Source organism: Podarcis vaucheri (genome assembly GCF_965113315.1).
Source record: "Podarcis vaucheri genome assembly, chromosome: 10".
In the NCBI taxonomy this organism is placed as follows: Eukaryota; Metazoa; Chordata; class Lepidosauria; order Squamata; family Lacertidae; genus Podarcis; species Podarcis vaucheri.
The window spans coordinates 59,814,958-59,835,065 of record NC_138748.1 but is presented as its reverse complement, the minus strand read 5'-3'; the positions used below and the strand labels follow the sequence as shown (position 1 = coordinate 59,835,065).

General features: G+C 43.8%; 1 protein-coding gene across 1 annotated transcript; it reads left to right on the top strand.

Annotated features, from left to right (window-relative positions):
- The first annotated feature begins 9,193 nt into the window (after positions 1-9,193).
- On the top strand, positions 9,194-19,864 carry RERGL (RERG like). Its single transcript, XM_082240880.1, has 5 exons — positions 9,194-9,543; positions 12,312-12,368; positions 12,860-12,933; positions 14,496-14,644; positions 16,366-19,864. Exons 1-5 carry the CDS (start codon positions 9,492-9,494, stop codon positions 16,646-16,648), a joined length of 615 nt encoding a protein of 204 aa, XP_082097006.1. The 5' UTR covers positions 9,194-9,491; the 3' UTR covers positions 16,649-19,864.
- The last annotated feature ends 244 nt before the right edge of the window (positions 19,865-20,108 follow it).

Genomic DNA, 20,108 nt, shown 5'->3' with positions numbered 1-20,108 from the left:
ATTTTGCGGCTTTGGAAACAATAAATCTCCCTAGACCGAAAAGATTTGTCTCTGTGTGAAAAAGAGTGATTATCAAATCATAAGTATTCATGATAAATCCTAAGTACTAGGAGGTGTTCATGCTGGGAATAATTAGTAACACACCTCGACATTACTGAATGTCAATGGCGTTTCGAATGCTCTTCACAAAACAATGCCTGCAATGTGGGTGCGTGAGTTTTAAATGGAACCGAGTAATTTTGTTAATTGCAGAGATAGTGCAGGAAATAAAAAAAGAAAGCCTCTCGGGGACCATAAACTACCGTGTGAAGACACACAAAACAGCCTTCCATATTTAATGATCCGGTAACTGTTCTCAATCGCACACAGTTTTATTTTGGGGCGATGCTTATGGGAAGGTGGGTGAAATAGGATGAGAAGATGGATTCCCTGCAAAGCTTATGGGAGTATGGAAGAAACCCAGAATTGGGCCCTTGGGACTCCGAGGCAATGCAGAAATTGCATCCCTGGCTCCCAGGCTCTCAGGCCGTGAGCCTCAAGGGAGACTTGAACTGGCGACCTGCTGCATGCCAATCATACCACTTTCAACACCCTTAAATCAAGGGTTTCTTTCCAGGAGGGATGTCAGTGAATTCCATCACAATGGGAGCAGAAATGGCTGGTGCTCCCTTATTCATCCCATGTCCTGAATGGAAATCAATCCAGTAAAAATGACCAGTATTTGCTGGGATAATGTCATGACAATGTGCCTTATGCAATTTCCGCAATTAATTACATAAATTACACAATGTATCCCCTCATACAAACCTGCCCAGGTTTTGAGATCTTCAGGGGAGGCTCTTCCCTCAGTCCCGCCACTCGCACAGGCATGCTTGGTAGGGACACCAGAAAGGGCCTTCTTGGTGGCTGCTCCTAGACTCTGGAACTTCTTCCCTAGAGAATTTAGACTGGCTCCCTCCTTCGACTAGCAGGTGAACACTTCCTTGTTCCAACAGGCTTTTGGAAAGTGATGCTTTTAATGAGAGGGCTGGTGCTGTGCTGTTTTTATTGAAATTATTTGTATGTTTTAAACAGATTCTATATGTTGTAATTCTATTAATGTTTAACTGTTTTTAATTAATGTTTTTTCCAATGTTTTAGAAAGTATTGGCTTTATCTGTAAGCCACCTTGAGCCGCCTAAGGGAAAAATGTGGGGTATAAAAAACCCCAAATAAATGCAATTTATCATGCATTGTTTAATGGAGTTTCAACCTTTGTCATCTTTCTATTTCAGGACAACATCCGGCTCCAGCACCATGACTTGCAAGTTGCAGAAATAGCAGACGTTGAATTAAATCAAATCTGTCTGAGATTTCAACTATCTTTCTGGAGGACACTCAAAAGCATTCATCTTTATTGTCAACAGCGGTCGTAAAACAGCTCCTTTGTGCGACTGGGATCTGGTCATAAAAGGAAAAATTTGGCAGGGTGCTTATGAAACCATATTAGCATCATTGCATTGCACCATAAAAGCAAAACAAAAAAACTTATGGCCAAACGCTAACTGTCTTAATTGCAGCATGCAGCATGATAAAGCACTTTCATCTGAATGATTATTAGCAAGAGCCAAAAATATGCCACAAGTGTGGCATTTTGTGAGATTACTTAAATCAGAAACGAATTTCTCTGCTTATGAAAGATGTATTTGAACCAGTGGTGCTCTTCTCTGGTGGGCCAGAGGGGATTATTTAGGACTGAACTTTAAATGGTAATGTTCCTCTGCATTTGATTATTTGATGCTTTTTGACTATGGCTGCATCTCTACAGTACAGTGGTACCTCGGGTTACATACACTTCAGGTCACATACGCTTTAGGTTACAGACTCTGCTAACCCAGAAATATTACCTCGGGTTAAGAACTTTGCTTCAGGATGAGAACAGAAATCGTGCTCCGGCGGCGTGGCAGCAGCAGGAGGCCCCATTAGCTAAAGTGGTGCTTCAGATTAAGAACAGTTTCAGGTTAAGAACAGACCTCCAGAATGAATTAAGTTCTTAACCTGAGGTACCACTGTATAAACATTCTTGCAGTGCCCCAGAATGCCTTACATGATGCCATTCTGGGAAGGCATTGTAAAAATTAATGCTCACCTCAAATGTTGCCTTCAGCTAGACAGCGGCAGAGGAAGCCGCTCAGGGGCCTTGGGGGATGCGCCCAGGGGGCAGGGCAAGCAACCCCTATGGGCGGGGTGAGAGTGGGGCGAGCTGCCCATAGGGACAGGGTGTGTTGCGGGCCCTCCAGAGTCTGCCTGCCTCCTCCCACTCAGCAGCCCTACAGCTGGGAGGGGGGAGGCAGCTGGCGAACCATTTGGGCAGCGCAGAGCCGGCGCGCGCCTAAGCCACCGCGTCTCTCCCAGGAGAGACACTTGGCTTGGGTGCGCTGCAGGCCCCATGGTGAGTGCCACCCGGCATTTTGTCACCCCCTCAGTGGTGACACTGGGGGCGGCCCATGTCCACCGCACCCCCCTTCCTCTGCCCCTGCAGCTAGATCTACTATTTTTTTGTGCACATACATGCCTTTGAGCGCTCCAATATTTTCTTTCCGAGTGAGTTAAGTTGTGCTTCCCATGACGTTTCATTGTAGGTAACAAGTTGTGGAACTCCCTTTCCACAGAACTGCATCTGGTACCTTCGGTTTTCAGTGAATGCTGAAGATGTACCTCTTCGCCGTGCCTTTTGTCGCTTGAGATGCCAATTTTTAAGACCTACCTTATTTTTAAATTACAAAACTGCTTTTAATAGTGTGTAATGTTGTGTTTTAATATTAATGTTGTGTTTTAATCATTGTAGCCCATCCTGGGACCCTAGGGTGAATTTGTTCTCTATGGGTTTGGATGCCTCCTGAGATATTGTCACCAAACTTGGCATGAGGATTCCCCAGGTAGGGCGTAGGGGTCTTTGTCTTTGTTTGGACACCAGGCTCCATTCTGACACCAGGCACCATTGGCATGGCTCCACCCCATTTCTGGTGTCATGGGCCCAAACTCACAAATTACACAATCCATTTAAAAACCACAATATATTTTTGCTTTCTAAAAATTCCTGGGCAGCACCAGGCACTCCCTGGTAGTAAAATATAGTTTAAAAAACCCAAAAGAAACTTGCACACCACTGTATTGAAAATTAAACACCTTGTGTTTTCAGTGTTCCTAAATGCTTAGTGTTGGAGCTTAAAGGTAAAGGGACCCCTGACCATTAGGTCCAGTCGTGACTGACTCTGGGGTTGCAGCACTCATCTCGCTTTATTGGCCGAGGGAGCTGCCATGCAGCTGATGGGTCATGTGGCCAGCATGACTAAGCCGCCGCTTCTGGCGAACCAGAGCAGCGCACGGAAACGCCGTTTACCTTCTGGCTGGAGCGGTACCTATTTATCTACTTGCACTTTGATGTGTTTATGAACTGCTAGGTTGGCAGGAGCAGGGACCGAACAACGGGAGCTCACCCCGTCACGGGGCTTCGAACCGCCGACCTTCTGATCGGCAAGTCCTAGGCTCTGTGGTTTAACTCACAGCGCCACCCAAGTCCCATTCAGTGTTGGAGCTTACAGTGGCTAAAAAGCTATCCTTTCATGCTGTTTGGACAGTTGTGGGAGGCTGGAGACAGACACCTTGTAGGGACCCTGTTGCAGAAATAGTCTTCGGTCCCAGACCCTATACCCCTGGTCTTATCATGCACTTCCACATTATAAGGAAGAAGAAGGGGTCTCAGCATTATTTTCTGTAGCATCCCTGAGTTGACGGTCAAGTCTAGTTACACTATTAAGGACATTCCAGACTCCTCCCTCCCTTCTTTTCTCCCTCCCTTCCACTTATGAAGATATGAGGTAAACTTGCACACAGCACCACCTTTTAAAATAGGAAACCATGATCTTCAGCCTGCTTTATGGGACACTGTTACTTTACAGAGCCAGAATAGTTACAGAAAAGTGAGCTGCACAGTGTCAATCATGCATCAAAATGTCAGCTGGGTTCTAAACATGGATTTTTTTAAACTAAAGGACAGGAGGTTCAGGAGGCCAAAATAGAAGCATTTTCATTCCACGTCTAAACATCACAAAGGGCTGACGATGCAACTTTGAAACACCAGGCAGTGTTTTATGCGCAAACTGACAAGAACTAGGATGACTGAGAAGAAGGAAAGAAACTCCTCTGTGGACAATGTCATGTGGCCAGCTATGAACCTTGCTTGAATGTTACCTTTCATCTAGTGCAGATGTGGGGAACCTTTGGCCCTCCAGATGTTGATCAACTACAACATCCATCATTGGGGGCCATTGGCCATGCTTGCTGGAGCTGATGGGAGTTGAAGTTCAGCAATAGCTGATGGGACACAATTAGGATCAGGATTGCAATTAAGGGATGCTAAAAGATTCACCTTTGCCACCAGAAGCCTAAGTTGCATCCATAGCATAGAACATGGGTGGGGAACCTGTGGCCTTCCTTATGTTGTTGGGCTACCATACCCATCATCCTTTGCTGAGGCTGATGGGAATTGTAGTCTAACAACTTCTGAACACCTAAGTTTCCTCAAGCCTGAGCTAGGGCCACTTCTCTGGAACAACCTTTTTATACTCAAAGTGAAGGACAAAAGGTCTCTGGGGTTCAGGCATGTGAAAAACAAAATTGCATCCCCAATGGGGAAAAAACAAAAACAAAATTCAATTTGGAGTTTGAAAAAAAGTCTCTGTGAGCAGGAGGGAGAAATCCTCTCAACAAAACCCATATGGATTCAACATTCTGTAGTATCTAGAAGCCTGCAGCTGAATAACTGGCTGGTTAGTCCAAATCAATATTTGAAGCTCACCCCCTGCCAGCTGTTGTGAGATTTTTACAGTCCCTGTAGGATGGCCAGGTCAGCGGTGACAGAAAAACCCACAGCAGGCTTAGCTGAACATACATAGCTGTGTTATACTGGTTGAGACCATCAGTCCATCTAGACTTACATTGTTCACTCTGGTTGTGGTTCTTTCCTAGACATTGTCTGGTGATGCCAGGGATTAAACTGGCACCTTCTACATGGCAGAGCAGATGTTTGCAATGGCTTTCCAGGGTCTCAGATGGAAACCATTTTCACATCATCTTTTACCTGGTCCTTTTAACTGGAGATACCAGTGATTGAGTTAGCTGCTGGGCTAAGTTCCAGGCACAGGTGTTGCGGATCATTCCCTCACCCTCCATGTCTCTTGGTCCTATGCACACCATGAGACATTACTCTAGGCCTCTCCCTTAAGCTCCCATGCCAAACTCCCTCACTAGCACCCCTGTTTGCAAGTCCTGTTTGTGAGCTCTTGGTCATGAGCTCCCAGAAGCTGCAATGAGCCACGGTTGAAGGCTGCTGGCTGCTAACTCCTCCCTCAGCTCACTTTCCCGTTCAGCCTGGCTTCCTCTCAGCAGTAGCTCTTCCCCCTCGGATCATTTGCAACTTATATCTTTCTCATGCACAGCAGCACTGCTGTGTTCCCTGAAGTGCACCAAACACTTGGGGGTCTAGAGTTACCCTCCCCATGCATTGTCCTCTACATCACTTGGCAGATCGCACAATTTTGAACACTCATCCAGATTTACTTGCAGGGCGTTTACACATCTCAAAACAAGCTGGAATTAACTGCTGTACAGTGGAACCTTGGTTGTCAAATGCTTTGGAAGCTGAACAATTTGGAACCCAAATACCGACAACCCGGAAGTGAATGCTTCTGTTTCCAAATGCACCTCAAACGACTTCTGAGGCGCGCTGTTCCATTTTTCCAATGAATTTTGCCGACCGGCAATTGCGCCTCGGTTGTTGAACGTTTTGGGAGTCGAACGGTCTTCCGGAACAGATTACATTACACAACCGAGGTTCCACTGTACCACATAAGCTTTGTGCAAGCAAATCAAAATGGAGGCTTAATTTATAGGTAATCTGAAGAGGCCCGCTGATTGTACACTTGTTCAATGCAATGTGTGAACACCCCTTATACCTCTGCCATCCATAATTTCCTTATGTTCTAATTTATTTTTGTTCTAGCCTAGGCCCTAAATTGGTGGATTCACTTCCACAAGATGTGGTGATTGCCACCAAATTAGATGGTTGTTAAAAGGGGGATTAAACAATTAGATAAGGCTATCAGTGACTGACGCGGGTGGCACTGTGGGTTAAACCACTGAGCCTAGGACTTGCCAATCAGAAGGTCAGCAGTTTGAATCCTCGCGACGGGGTGAGCTCCTGTTGCTCAGTCCCTGCTCCTGCCAACCTAGCAGTTCGAAAGCACGTCAAAGTGCAAGTAGATAAATAGGTACTGCTCTGGCGGGAAGGTAAACAACGTTTCCGTGTGCTGCTCTGGTTCGCCAGAAGCGGCTTAGTCATGCTGGCCACATGACCTGGAACCTGTATACCGGCTCCCTCAGCCAATAAAGTGAGATGAGCACCGCAACCCCAGAGTCGTCCGCGACTGGACCTAACGATCAGGAGTCCCTTTACTTTTATCAGTGACTGCTAGTCACAATGGCTATGTGTTGTGTCCAGAATCCCAAGCACCATACCTCTGAATTGCAGTTGCTATGAAAGAACAGGAGAAGAGGGCTAATGACCACATGGCATCCTTAGTGAGTTCTCAAAGGCATCTGGTTGTCTGCTGATGGAAACAGAACATTGCTCCAGGTATGTTCTTATTAAAGATGTAGGAGCCCAGTCTTCTTTTGCATCCGACCACCCACATTCTAGGCTAGATGCTGATAGCTCACACTGAACTATGCCTGGTTTTCCCAGTCCTCATTTGTGAGGAGCAGTTTTCCACTTGGGTTTCTGAAGCTGACTAGCTACATGGCTGGAATGCAAAACAAATAAACCTCCTGGTCAGCATAGTCTTCAAGTCACCCTTTCCTCTCTTTTTTTTGTTTTTATTAAATGCTTCCTTTGCGGTGAGAGAATCGCAATGTTTAGCTAGCTAAGCCAAAGGGCAAAAGTTACAATTCCAGGCAGTGCCCCCACTTCTGTGGTCTGCTTTTTTCACAGCGCAAATGTGTAACTGTGAAAACACAGGAGCTAAAAAAAGAAAAAAAGGAGTTAGCATTCTGATACTAAAAATAAACCCTATGGCAACAACACACACACAATGCCTCCATTTATTCCAGAAGGTCAATTCCTGAACAGGAACTTTCTTCTGAGGAACTCATCCTAAGGCCCCAAGACACATAGGACTGTGTATCCCAGTGCCACTGGTTTGCTACATTTCAGGCTAGTATACCAGTAAACACAAGACATCATAAAGTGAGAAGCAGCAGACTGATGGATCAGTCCAAACATCCACTTCATCCAGCATCCTTTGTCCACCAGATTTCTCTGGGAAGCCCAGAAGCTGGGTTTGGATGGAAGCAGTGGAGGCTGGTGTCCTACTGAGATGTGTAGGGCAGAAATCAGCCATATAATTCTAGTCCATGCAACACACCTTCCTCCCTCCCGAGTGATACAGGGGCAAGACTGAGATGAAGGAGGAGGAAGTTGATTGGCAGTGCTGGCTGTAAGGAAGAAGGCACGCAGGTGAGGGTTGTTTGAGGTTGGTGGGGCAGCATCACCATTTGGTCTGACAGGCCAGCCTCTGCTGAATGCAGTGCCTTCTTCCATCCTTGTTCCTCAGCAACTAGTATCCACAGGAACAACAGCATCTGGCATATACCAAGTCGGATCTTGAGTCTATCTACCTGGGTATTGTCTACCATCAGTGGCTCTTCGGGGGTTTAGGAAGGAAGGTTCTCCCTGCCCTACTTGGAGGTGTCAGGGATTGAATTTGGCAATTTCTTAATGCAAACAATGTGCTCTACTACTGAGCTACTGTGGCAAGTATTTCCACTTCTGTACTCACTTTTGCACCTATTTTGTCTGGCCCCAGAGACATTCGAACGTGCCCTATAGATGATTTTCCTTACCCCAGTGCAACACAATAAAACTTACAGAAATGGGAGTAAAACACATCTTTCTATTTTTGTAATGGGAAAAAAGCCCAACTTGCATACCAGACTAGTAAATCACTACTCCCTGTTTCCTAGCTTGAACTAATACCCTTGTGTTCTATTGCACTCAGTGGGACTTCTCAGAAGACTTATATTGGACTGTGTTGTTACTAGGAAGTAAGCCCCATTGAAGATAGTGGCTTGTTCTGCTGCTAATCTAACACCCTCTTTCTCACAGAGGCCAACCAGCTGCCCCTGGGAAGTTTATGAGGAGAGCGTGACTGCAATAGCCACACTGTGCTGTTCCCAAACCCATCCCCAAACTGGAATTCAATGATATACTGCCTCTAAAGGTTCTATATAACCATCAATAGCCACTGGGAGACCCCATCTTCTATGAATTTGCCCTTCCTTCTCCTAACTCCAGGGAGGGAAGCACAGTGTTGCTTTTGCAGGGGAAACTCTGGAAATAACATGATGGGCAAGTTATTATAATTATAATTGATTAATTATAATTATTAATAATATGATTAATTATTATGCCATGTATATTCCAAAATGCCTTCTAAGTACTTTACAACTATAAAATCAATACATAATTAAAATATGCAATAACATTAAAACATCCTTTACAAAAATATACAATAAAGCAACCATGATATTAGGCAGGCAGCTTCACTGTACTTTTTTCAGCGCCTGATAAAAACACTTTTGTTCAAAGAAGCCTACCCAGTTATGTAGAATGTTGAGATGTGCTTTAATCTGACTTTAGCTTGTGAATTTTTATTTGTTGTCTGTTTTAAATTATTGTTGTTAATTCTTTCTAGCAATGATTTTACACTTTTGTCCTTATTTATAAACCACTTTGAGGGTTTTTATTATATTTTTATTTTTACAATCAAGCACACTATAAATTTTATAAAACAAAACAAAAAGATTTAAAATAGTTTTTTAAAAACAACAACAACAACAACCCAGTTAAAACAATGAAATCACCAGTTCAGAGGACGTTCAAAAATTAAGGAGGTCAATTTCACAGGATGAAACTCAATTTCACTTTGTTCTCCCTATGTCATTTGAGGAAATATCCATCTCGCCTCTTAACAGGCAGGGAGGAAACTGACCAGAGCAGGTTCTTGTTTGCTTTGTGCCTGTTTCATACCGTTGCAAAGAGGAGAGAGTGATCACAGGCTTGGACGGAGATGGGAGAGATGTCTCAGTTCCTTTCCTTGCCAAACAGACACACACACACAAACGAAAAACGCAGGCATCTAAGGGTGGGCGGGTTCTTGAACTGCAATGCCTTATTATGCTCCCAGTTCGCCCTCCCTTGACGTCCTCAGCCCGGGAGGCTAAATAGAAGAAGTTGCAGGCAGCGGTCAAACAGCTCCAAATTGCTCTCTAGGGAAGTAGGCGAAGTGCGTAAAGACGAGGGGCCCCGCGAGCGCATCTGCCCTGCCTGGAAGTTTGCGGTTCGGATCGCTTTAAGTGCCTGAATAAAATCAGCCGGGGTTGCTTTTTCAAGAATGAATGAAATGAAAGTAGCAGTTTTGGGCAGCGAAGGAACAGGCAAATCTGGTAAGGCTCCCTTCTGTTTGACCTCCCTTTTCTAGCTACCTAAATTGCTGTTGTATATCGGTCTACAGGCACTTTGGGGTAACTTAAAAAAAACTACTGGAGTTCTCCCTGTCTCTCTCTCCGCCCCCCCCCCACGCTTTTTTGGCTGGGGTGAGGGAATGCTTGGTGTGTTTGTGATATAATCTGAAGTTTACACGAAGTTTATAGGATGAGATGCATATGTGTGTGTGAGAGAGAGGGAGTGAGAGAGAGAGATTTTGTTTCCCATTCTTTTGAAATACGATCAAGTGATATGTGTCCAAGAGCTGTCTTTATTTATTTTGTGCAAGAAAAAAAATTATTTCCATATACCTCATCCAAATTGCCAACATTTCACAGGCCCTGCTTCTGTCCTGTTAACAGCATTTTGACATATGTATCTAGAAAGTATCTGTATTTATTTATGTTATATGTTTTAAAAAATTAAAAATACCCTTCTTTCAAAGTACCTACTTATGGTTGCCATTTTCCTGCCAAGACCTTGCTGCTATGCCTTTAACATCACTTTTGTATAGATCAGTGAAACTTCTGCCAGTGTATATCTTCAGTACCTAGAAAAGTGTTGGCTGCTTAAGTTCTAAATGTCATTCTTCAGGCACAGGAGGAGAACTGGTTGAATAAAAGTTCACCACTTTAGCCCATATGAGGAGGGGGAGTGTGTCCAGAATTCTGGGATGTCTTCAATTTGAAATTTCATTTTGCAAAGCAGTGTTTGAAACAGCTGAAAATTCCAATAGCTGAATCTGAAAGTGCAAAATTGAAATTGGAAGTTCAACTTTTTGAATGGTACATTTTCTTTCTCCTTTTTTTTAGAAGCACAAACTCTCTAATGCTGTCAGTTTAGGAATATTTACTTGAGCCTATTTGATCTAAAACAGACTTAACTTCAGAGTTAACATGCACAGGCATCTCAGTGCATCAAATTTCCAAATGTGACATTCTGATATCTCACCTCTCCCGACCAATAATTTCCAAAACTATGCCATTGGCAATGTTCTCCAAAACTAACTCTAGAGTCTATAAATCCAGATTTGCACTAAGATCTGTAAGCTATTCACTCGCAATAGCCCAAATATTGCTCCAGGGGTTCCTTAAGGATGCATTTGGGATTCACCCAGTGGCACCTCTCCAGTGTAGAGCCATTAATTAAAAGTGTGGGAGAATTATCATCAACATCATCATCCTAATTTGGCATGAGAAACCCCATTGCTGATGTTGCCAGCTTGTTTTGTGCAGACATGATGAGACGATAGGGTAGCCATTTTCAGCTATCTGAAGGGATGTGTCACATGGAAGATGCAGCAAGCTTGCTTGCTGTTGCTCCAGAGACTAGGACCCAAACCAATAGATTTAAGTTACAAGAAAGGAGATTCTGGCTAAACATTAGGAAGAACTTTCTGACTTGACAATGGGACAGACTACCTTGGAAGGTGGTGAACTCTCCTTTATTGGAGGTTTTCCAACAGAAGTTGGACAGCCACCTGCCAGGGTCTGTAACTGTCATTCCTGCATCACAGGAGGTTACGCTAGATGACCCTAGTGTATCCCTTCCAACTCTGCAATTCTTTGAGTCCTGTTATTGTACCAAATTATTTTGTGCAGACCCGAGTCCTGCATTGTCCCAGATGATCGGTGGCAGAGCTGAGTGTGCTTCTAGCTTGAGGAGTAGATCTGATTTTCTGATTGCTGACATAGGATAGATGTGCCACAAGGGTATTTCTGCAGTGCAGCTGACTAGCAAGACTAGTCTTCTTTATTTGTCCCATTTCTCTCTTAACATTTCTTCCAAGGAGCTCAGAGGGGCATGACATCCCTGTGAAATAAGTTGGGCCAGAAGATGGTGACGAGCCCAGGGTCATTGTTGAGCTTGATGGCTAAGCAGCCATTTGAGCTTTTTGGTCTCCCATTCCACCACACTGCCCACTTCTACTGTTTCAGTTTAACACTGAAACTTGAAATACAAGCCCCAGGGGGTGTGCAGGTGCCCAGGACATTGTCTGAAGGCAAGTGATGCAACACTTGTGGAAGTGAAAGCAGATCACAGTCCGAAGAGGGCCTGGATGAGAGATTCAGTGGGCTCTCCATCTTAAACCATCTTGAATTCCACCAAGGGAGAAAAGACAGACTTGAATGGCGTTCATAAATGAGTGCTAAAAAGTGCCTCTCCATTCTTTCCTCTTCTGCACCAAGTCCTTCCTCTCCAGGGATCCATTGTTGGTCTCTTCAGCACTAGGGACCAATTAACTGCCTGGAGCATCTTGCTTTTGTCTCCTTTCCCAGGAAAGTGTCAGTACATTCTGTGGCCAGGCTCCAGCAAAACTAAGTCTCATTGAAAACAAAGGCAATTGTTAGTTGCAGCCAACTTTCTCCATCCGTGAGGTTTAGGGAGATGGGGATTTATTGCAGTGCCTGTCCAGCAGATGCACACAAGTCCACGTAACCTAGTTGTCATCAATGCCAGCCCACACTTTTGTGTCATCATGGCGGGCCCTACTTTGGGCCAGAATGAAGTGTCTGTTGCTGGTAACTACATATGTCACAAATGAGAAGCAAATAATTTATTATTGTATTTATATTTCCAGAAATAGATGCTTGTGGAATTTCTGTCTCAGTGCCAATTTTGTGGGTACTGTGCACTTTGCTGTCCTGCCTCAGGCAGCAAAATGTCTTGGTTTTGTCCAACAGGCTGAAGATCATTTCTCATGTCACATTTTGTTCTCTCATTGTAGCCCTTACAGTACGCTTTCTGACCAGACGCTTCATTGGAGAATATGCTTCTGACTCTGGTAAGCCTCCACTAACTTGGAAAATCTGTATCTACTTTGCCTCTTAGGTCCCATCTGCATTATGCATTGAAAGCAGAATCACAGAATTGTAGAATTGGAAGGGACCCTGAGGATCATTGAGTCCAACCACCTGCAACACAGGAGTAGGGAATGAAACCTGCAACCTTGACATTATCAGATCCACACTTTAACCAACTGAGCTATCTAGGCTGACTCATACCACTTTATTTATTAATGAATGAATGAATGAATGAATGACATTTATAGCCAACCTTTTTCCTGAGGAACTCAATGTGGCATAAATGGTTGTCTTGCCCACCATCTTATCCTCACAACAACTAGGTTAGGCTGAAAGAATGTGATTGGCCTAAGGTCGCTCCATGAGTAGGGATGTGAATCCTGGGGTTTTTTTACATGAGCAGTGGAAAATCTATTTTTGGGTGGTTTTTTACACTCATGATCATGTGTGTCCTCCTTCTCTTGTCTCACAGAGTGCATCTATACAAAGCACGTTTGTCTGGAAGGAAAGCCGATCAACCTGGAAATATATGATCCTTGTTCACAAGTAAGTTAAAGAACACTGCCGACAGCATGCTCTGATGTTGCATCACGTCACATCACTCTGAAGGTCTTTTAAGTAATGTTGGGAAATAAAGTGCAGGAGAGTGGGCTGCGAGATCCATGGGTCTAAACTGAACCCCTAATTAAAATTCATGTCTTCGGTGTCAATCCATTTTGATCCAAAAAGTGGTCCAAACGTGGTTTGTGGTTGTGCGCTCCTTTCTGGGATACAAATAATTGAGAGGGTTGGGTTGGTGTTGGTGGAAACCAATGGCTGGGATCAAATAATTCTTTAATGTATGCATCCACATTTGCATCCCATAGCCCATAATCTGCTTATGCAATTCACTGCCACGTGATGTTGCAATGGCAATAAGTTCACATGCTGTTTATAAAAAGGAATTAAGCTGATTTTTGGAGGATGGTGCTTTCAATGGCTGTTCCACTTAGGTTCCAGTTAGTTGTGATATTTCTGAACACCAAATAACAGGGGAAAGCCCAGGGGGCTGGTTTGCTCCTGTTATAGACAGAATCTTGGGCTGTAAATTGACACCATATAGGTGTGTGCACCAAAGGTTCATGTGAACTTACATGGATAGTTGGTCTGGCCCAACAAAGCAGTTATTATGATTTTATATATATTTACATGCTAATAATAATAATAAGAAGAAGAATTTATTATTTATACCCCGTCCATTTGGCTGGGTTTCCTCAGCCACTCTGGGTGGCTCTCAAGAGAATATTAAAAACATGATAAGACATTAAAAACTTCCCTAAACAGGGTTGCCTTCAGATGTCTTTTAAAAGTCAGATAGTTGTTTATTTCCTTGACATCTGACGGGAGAGCGTTCCACAGGGCGGACGCCACTACTGAGAAGGTCCTCTCCCTGGTTCCCTGTAACCTCAATTCTCATAGTGAGGGAACCGCCAGAAGGTCCTCGGAGCTGGACCTCAGTGTCCGGCTGAACGATGGGGGTAGAGACACTCCTTCAGGTATACTGGGCTGAGGCCATTGAGGGCTTTAAAGGTCAGCACCAACACTTTGAATTTGGCTCAGAAACATACTTGGAGCCAATGCTGGTCCTTCAGGACCAGTGTTATGTGGTCTCGGTGGCCACTCCCAGTATCCCCCTTTGTTCTGCTTACCTCAGCTTCTCATACTTCACTAGGAGTAGCTTTCATAGGTTATTTTTAAAGGTGAGAGTTTCCAGGGCAAAGTATCTAAAATTCAACACTAGCAGTCATTAAGGTGCTCTATGAGAGCCAGTGTGGTGCAGTGGTTAAGAGCGGTAGACTCGTAATCTGGTGAACCGGGTTCGCGTCCCCGCTCCTCCACATGCAGCTGCTGGGTGACCTTGGGCTAGTCACACTTTTTTGAAGTCTCTCAGCTCCACTCACCTCACAGAGTGTTTGTTGTGGGGGAGGAAGGGAAAGGAGAATGTTAGCCACTTTGAGACTCCTTCGGGTAGTGATAAAGCGGGATATCAAATCCAAACTCTTCTTCTCTTCTTCTATGGTATGCTATGCTGATGCAACCTCTCATGCGATGGGTCTGTTACCTTCCAGCCTCGACGGGGGAAGTTGTCTCTCACCGATGAGCTCCACTGGGCAGATGGGTTTGTGGTCGTGTACGCAATCAGTGACAGAGCCTCCTTTGCCTTTGCGAAAGCCTTGCTGTACCGGATACGAGAGTGCCACATGTCGGGCTGCAAAAGGTAAGTCCATCAATGGCTGGAGCTAGGATTGTTGATTGTTCTTATAGTTCCCATCCTGTTGAACATATCTGTACTACAGGGGCTGCATTCAGACAGCCCTTTATTCTTAGGGTCACGGGTTTGAGCCCCACATTGGGCAGGATATTCCTGCACTGCAGGAAGTTGGACTGTATGATCCTCATGGTCCCTTCAAACTCCAAATCTACGATTCCCTTATCCCCATCCTTTTCACACTTTATGTAATCTTTCGCATGACATAAGAGCCGCTTCTGCAAATCTGGTAGAAATCTCGTGCTCATTTTCAGGTTAATGACTTCCAAAAAATATCTGCTTGCGACGCTGTTAACCTGGAAAATCACGGGCGTTTTACACTGTAATCTCCCTGTTGTTTTTGTGGACCACACCACTGCCACCCAAGCAACGAAATTTGTGGTGCCGTTCCGGCATATAGGACTTTCCCATAGTTTTCACAGTGGGAACAGAAGCATGCAGGCACCCGAAGAGTGGAGACATGTCCCATGATGTCTGCTGTTGTGTCATACCATGGCCACTGGGTATGAATGACATTTAGCATGACATGAGGGTATATCAAGCCAGTTCCATAATGCAACAGGTGACACACTGTAAAATGATGGTTAGACACCAGGACAGTAGTCCTAACAGTATAACCAGGGGAACTAATGCAATAATCTCCATGTCTGAATGCATCCAGGGTTTTGCTGGCTTAAGAGTCATTCCTTTTTCCCAAGAAGCCCTGGGAAATGGAGTTACATGAGGGTGGGAGAAGAATCACAATGGAGAAATCTAAAGCATTTCGCCAAACCACAGTTCCTAAGATTCTTTTAAGTGAAGCCATGTCAGTTCAAGCAGGATATTTCTGATATAGGTTTGCAGTGCAGGTAAGGCCCTAATCTCTTACATTCAGCATGCAAAACATGAGCTGAACCATGTTCTTCATTTGTTTCTTAAGATTTAGGTGCCGCCTTGCAAAACCATTATCAGTGGAGCTTAAAATTGTATTGGTAAAAACACCACCAAATTGTCTGGTCTGTGTAAATAAGCTAAAGGCAGTACTTCTACGCAGCATAATGACTACTTACACATTCCAAAAATGGAGGAAACACATCATCAAAGGAAGGACATACAGAGTTGCATCTGCTAGCTTATAAACACATTTAGAAATTAATACAGTGGTACCTTGGGTTACAAACACTTTGGGTTACAGACTCCGCTAACCCGGAAGTAGTACCTCAGGTTAAGAACTTTACCTCAGGATGAGAACAGAAATCACGCACCAGTGGCAGTGGGAGGCCCCATTAGCTAAAGTGGTACCTCAGGTAAAGAACGGTTTCAGGTTAAGAATGGACCTCCAGAACGAATTAAGTTCATAACAGAGGTACCACTGTAATAATAATAATTAATAATGACACATGATAGAGGATCTGTAAAACAGGACGCAGGGCTACCCTATGTAACATAGAAAGCCGTTGTGGTTTAGTGGTTAGTGTTGGACTAGGACCCGGGATTCCAGGGTTCAAATCCCTCCTCAGTCATGAAACTCACTGGGTCAGTCAAAGTCTCAGCCTAATGCCACCTTTAGCTCCTTGGAGAACAGAGGGAATATAACTGCAATAATAAATAAACAATAATAAGCAGCATCAGAATAAAATGATCAACAAATTGTGTTTTATGAGTTTTTCCTCTCCTCAACTCTCCCTCAGGGCTGCAGACTCCACTGTCATTTTAGTTGGGAACAAGCAAGATTTGTGCCATATGCGTGAAGTTGGCTGGGAGGAAGGGCAAAAGTTGGCCCTGGACTACAAATGCCAATTCTGCGAACTGTCTGCGGCAGAACATTGTCAGGAAGTGGCAGCCATGTTCACCAAAGTCCTGAAGAACGTCACCTCAAACGCTAAGGGGAAGGAGAAAAGGCGGCCTAGCGGGTCAAAATCTATGGCCAAACTGATCAACAACATGTTTGGGAAGAGGAGGAAGTCTGTTTAAAGGAAAGTCCTCCAGCCGTGATCAGGGCAGGAAGAAGATGCACACAAAAGAAGACCTAGTCTGCATGGAGATTTTACTCCAGTGAATTTCATTTCTAAAGAGCTTCATTTGAAAGGAGGTCATAGAGCAATATTGAATTATTCACACATTGCTTAAGGTCTGATGGATGGTTGACTCTCATAGGGACATGTGACCTGTCCCCGCTGAAAAGAGTTGTATTTCAGTTGACACATAACACAAAAGTTCTGCCTGCAGTGATTAAAATATGATGGCAGATCCAGACATGCATTTTTTTTGCTGCTACAGCCAATGGGTAGGCAGCAAGGCTTTCTTGACCCAGCTGATGTTAGTCAACACTGAGTCCAATTGAAAGCAATGGGACCTAAGCTAACACCAGAAAATGACATTGAGCTGGACTTGGGCTGGATCCAGACACATCAAAGAAATGCTTCAGAAAAATGTGTTGTAACCTTTATAATGAGAAATCGTGATGGCAAAAATGGAACTCCACAGTGCCAACTGGTGTCACAGTGTTATATTACATGTAAAACGCCTACAAAATGCTTTTTCTTTACCAATCTAGCTGAGTCCTAGGACCAGGATCAATGTGTCAACAAGGCTGAGAAGGATACATTGTGTGGAGACTAAGCCCCCATCTGCACTATATATAAAAAAACTATATCATACCACTTTAAATAGCCATAGTTTCCCCCAGAGAATCATGGGGACTGTGGTTTACTAAGGGTGCTGAGAGTTGTTAGGAGACCCCTACTCCTCCTCACAGATCTACAATTTTCAGAGTAGTTTAACAGCCAATCTCTCTTTTCAATAAACTCTGGGAACTGAAGCCCTGCGAGGGGAATAGGGGTCTCCTAGCAATTCTCAGCACCCACAACAAACCACAATTCAGAGCATTCTTTTTTGGGTGAAAGCTTTAAATTTATAGTGCATCCCAGATTGCAATAACTCTAAATCCTTAGGGTCTGCTTTCGTCCTGACATTTACTTGTTCTATGTATTTAACCTAACAGCTTTCCACATCTCTTCTCCATTCGTGTTTCTGTTTATATAGACCTATCTAGCAATACAATCCTATGTATGTCTACTCAGAAGTATGTCCTGCCTTGTCCAATGAAGCTTACTGTCGTGTATAGGACTGCAGTCTAAGTCTACCTAAAACTATGTATGGTTTACTTCTACTTAAAGCTTCCAGGTAGTCCATATTATCAGCAATAATTGGTTTTCTTACAATAAAATATGCCAGTGCCTTTCAGGAGTATTGCAAGCACAGGCCCAGGGCACAAATTTGTTCCAAAATTTGCATATGCTAATTTCTATGCGTAAATGTACATTTTGATGTCTCAGCAAAATAAGAGTGCCTGGGGTTCATGCTGAGGAGCCTTGTGAGCAAAGTAAAAAATAAAATTAAGCTTTAAAGAAAGTGAGGAAGAAGACCCACCCAACATAAAAGGGGAGCTTTAACTGAAGTATGGGAATACCAGAAGACTGCAGAGTGCAGACTACTGGTCATATGATTGTAGAATGAAGGGATGGACACTCACAAACACCCCTTGGTCATTTCAGGGGAGTTGTAAGCACTGCAAAAACCCTGCACCCCAACCCTGAGAATTTCACCACCATTTTCTTTCTCCTTTGATAATCCCTAAGTGCAATTGTTTTATCATCCATTGATGGAGTACAGCTTTAAACAAGAACTTGCGAGAGAACTCTTTTATGCAGCGTTAATCCATTCTGCCTTTCAACACTGTTTTATTATTGCATTTTATGGCTTTCGGGTCATTTTTGGATTACGTTTGTTGTTTACTGCCCCGATTATTTTTAATTAAGGGAGGTTTCTAAATTATAAATAAATAAAGGGCAGAGTGAACTGGTGAGAAAGAACCCTAAGATCTGACTTGGAAACCTCTTCCTCGGAGTTGCTTGGCAAATTCTCAGGAGCAGTGAAAAATAGATAAAGCCAATACATTTCTTGCTTGATTGGGGGAGGAGAAGCTGGGTTTTATTGCTCCCCACAGCAACCTTTTAAGGAAAAAAAATACCCAGCTCTGAATAATGCTGACATTGTAATGCCCTTCACACAACACTTGATATTGTTAACTGGTATCCTTGTGTGCTGGGGTCTCAGTTCCTGGGGGGTGGGTGGATTAATTACCGTATTTTTTGCTCTATAAGACGCACCAGACCACAAGATGCACCTAGTTTTTGGAAGAGGAAAACAAGAAAAAAAATATTCTGAATCTCAGAAGCCAGAACAGCAAGAGGGATCGCTGCGCAGTGAAAGCAGCAATCCCTCTTGCTGTTCTGGCTTCTGGGATAGCTGCGCAGCCTGCATTCGCTCCATAAGATGCACACACATTTCCCCTTACTTTTTAGGAGGGAAAAAGTAAGTCTTATACAGCAAAAAATATGGTAATTGTTCTGTCTTTCTCGATGGAAAGACAAGTTTGCAGTGTAGAGGGAGATGGTCACTGAGCATAGGATCACCTATGTGAAACTCAACCACGTAGGGCGTCATTTTAGTGGGAATCAGAATATAGTCCACCACACTATTTCCCTGCGGGGAGATGTAGGTAAAATTCCCAGAGCCTTCCCAGTCAGTTAGCCCATTGAGCCAAGGAACTAACAGCAGCAGCAGAGAAAACATGCTCCCCTCTTTACTTTCAACTTTCTTGGGCATATGAAACTAATCACAATTATCTTGAATTTCTGCTTATCCCTCACGAAAGAAGGGCATTTTTGCTGGCCAGGTTTAATTCAAATCCATCAAACCTCCTTTGGGGAAGCTTCTCGGGAATGGTGGAAGCAGAAAGAATTTGCCCATGTGAAGACCACCTGCTGGAAACTCTTACTCATATGATTCTAAAATGTAAACTATATGCTGATCTCCACCAGCAGTTTCTAGATCAATGCTGCATCCCCAAATGGAAACCAGAGTTGGAGGTCATCCGTTTTCCATTACTGGGGAATGATCAGGAGCTTACCAAGTTAGTGGCTAAATATCTTTATTTGGTTTTTTGTCGCAGAAACACATTGCAGACGTCTGATCTCCCTGGAGACCTAGAGATGTAACGTTAGACTGTTTTGCCTCTTTTCATTTGACAAATGTTCTGTGACACTGGGAAGGGGGTAATTCTGTATTGATTCACAATGGATGTTTGTATGTGATGCCAATAAAAGGTTTGATGATGATGATGAAGATATCGTCCTAAAGTCAAAGTTTTTTGCTTAGAAGTCATCAGGCATATAAATATGGTTTTTGTCACCTCCTTGAGATTTATAGATGTTAATGTCCTCCTGAATTATGTTCTGGTCCTTTGGAACTTGACAGAGAGACAATCAAACTGGCTGGGGCCACTCTGGGTAGCACCTGACACTTCAATACTGGGACAAGAGGTCTGCCCCTACCAATTGTACCATAGACAGAAGATATGATTCATCTG

Excerpts from the sequence above, each read along its gene's own strand:
- RERGL (XM_082240880.1), top strand. The coding sequence starts at position 9,492 with ATGAATGAAATGAAAGTAGCAGTTTTGGGCAGCGAAGGAACAGGCAAA. Across the intron at positions 12,369-12,859 it reads AGAATATGCTTCTGACTCTG|AGTGCATCTATACAAAGCAC; the intron begins GTAAGCCTCCAC and ends CTTGTCTCACAG. Across the intron at positions 12,934-14,495 it reads TATATGATCCTTGTTCACAA|CCTCGACGGGGGAAGTTGTC; the intron begins GTAAGTTAAAGA and ends GTTACCTTCCAG.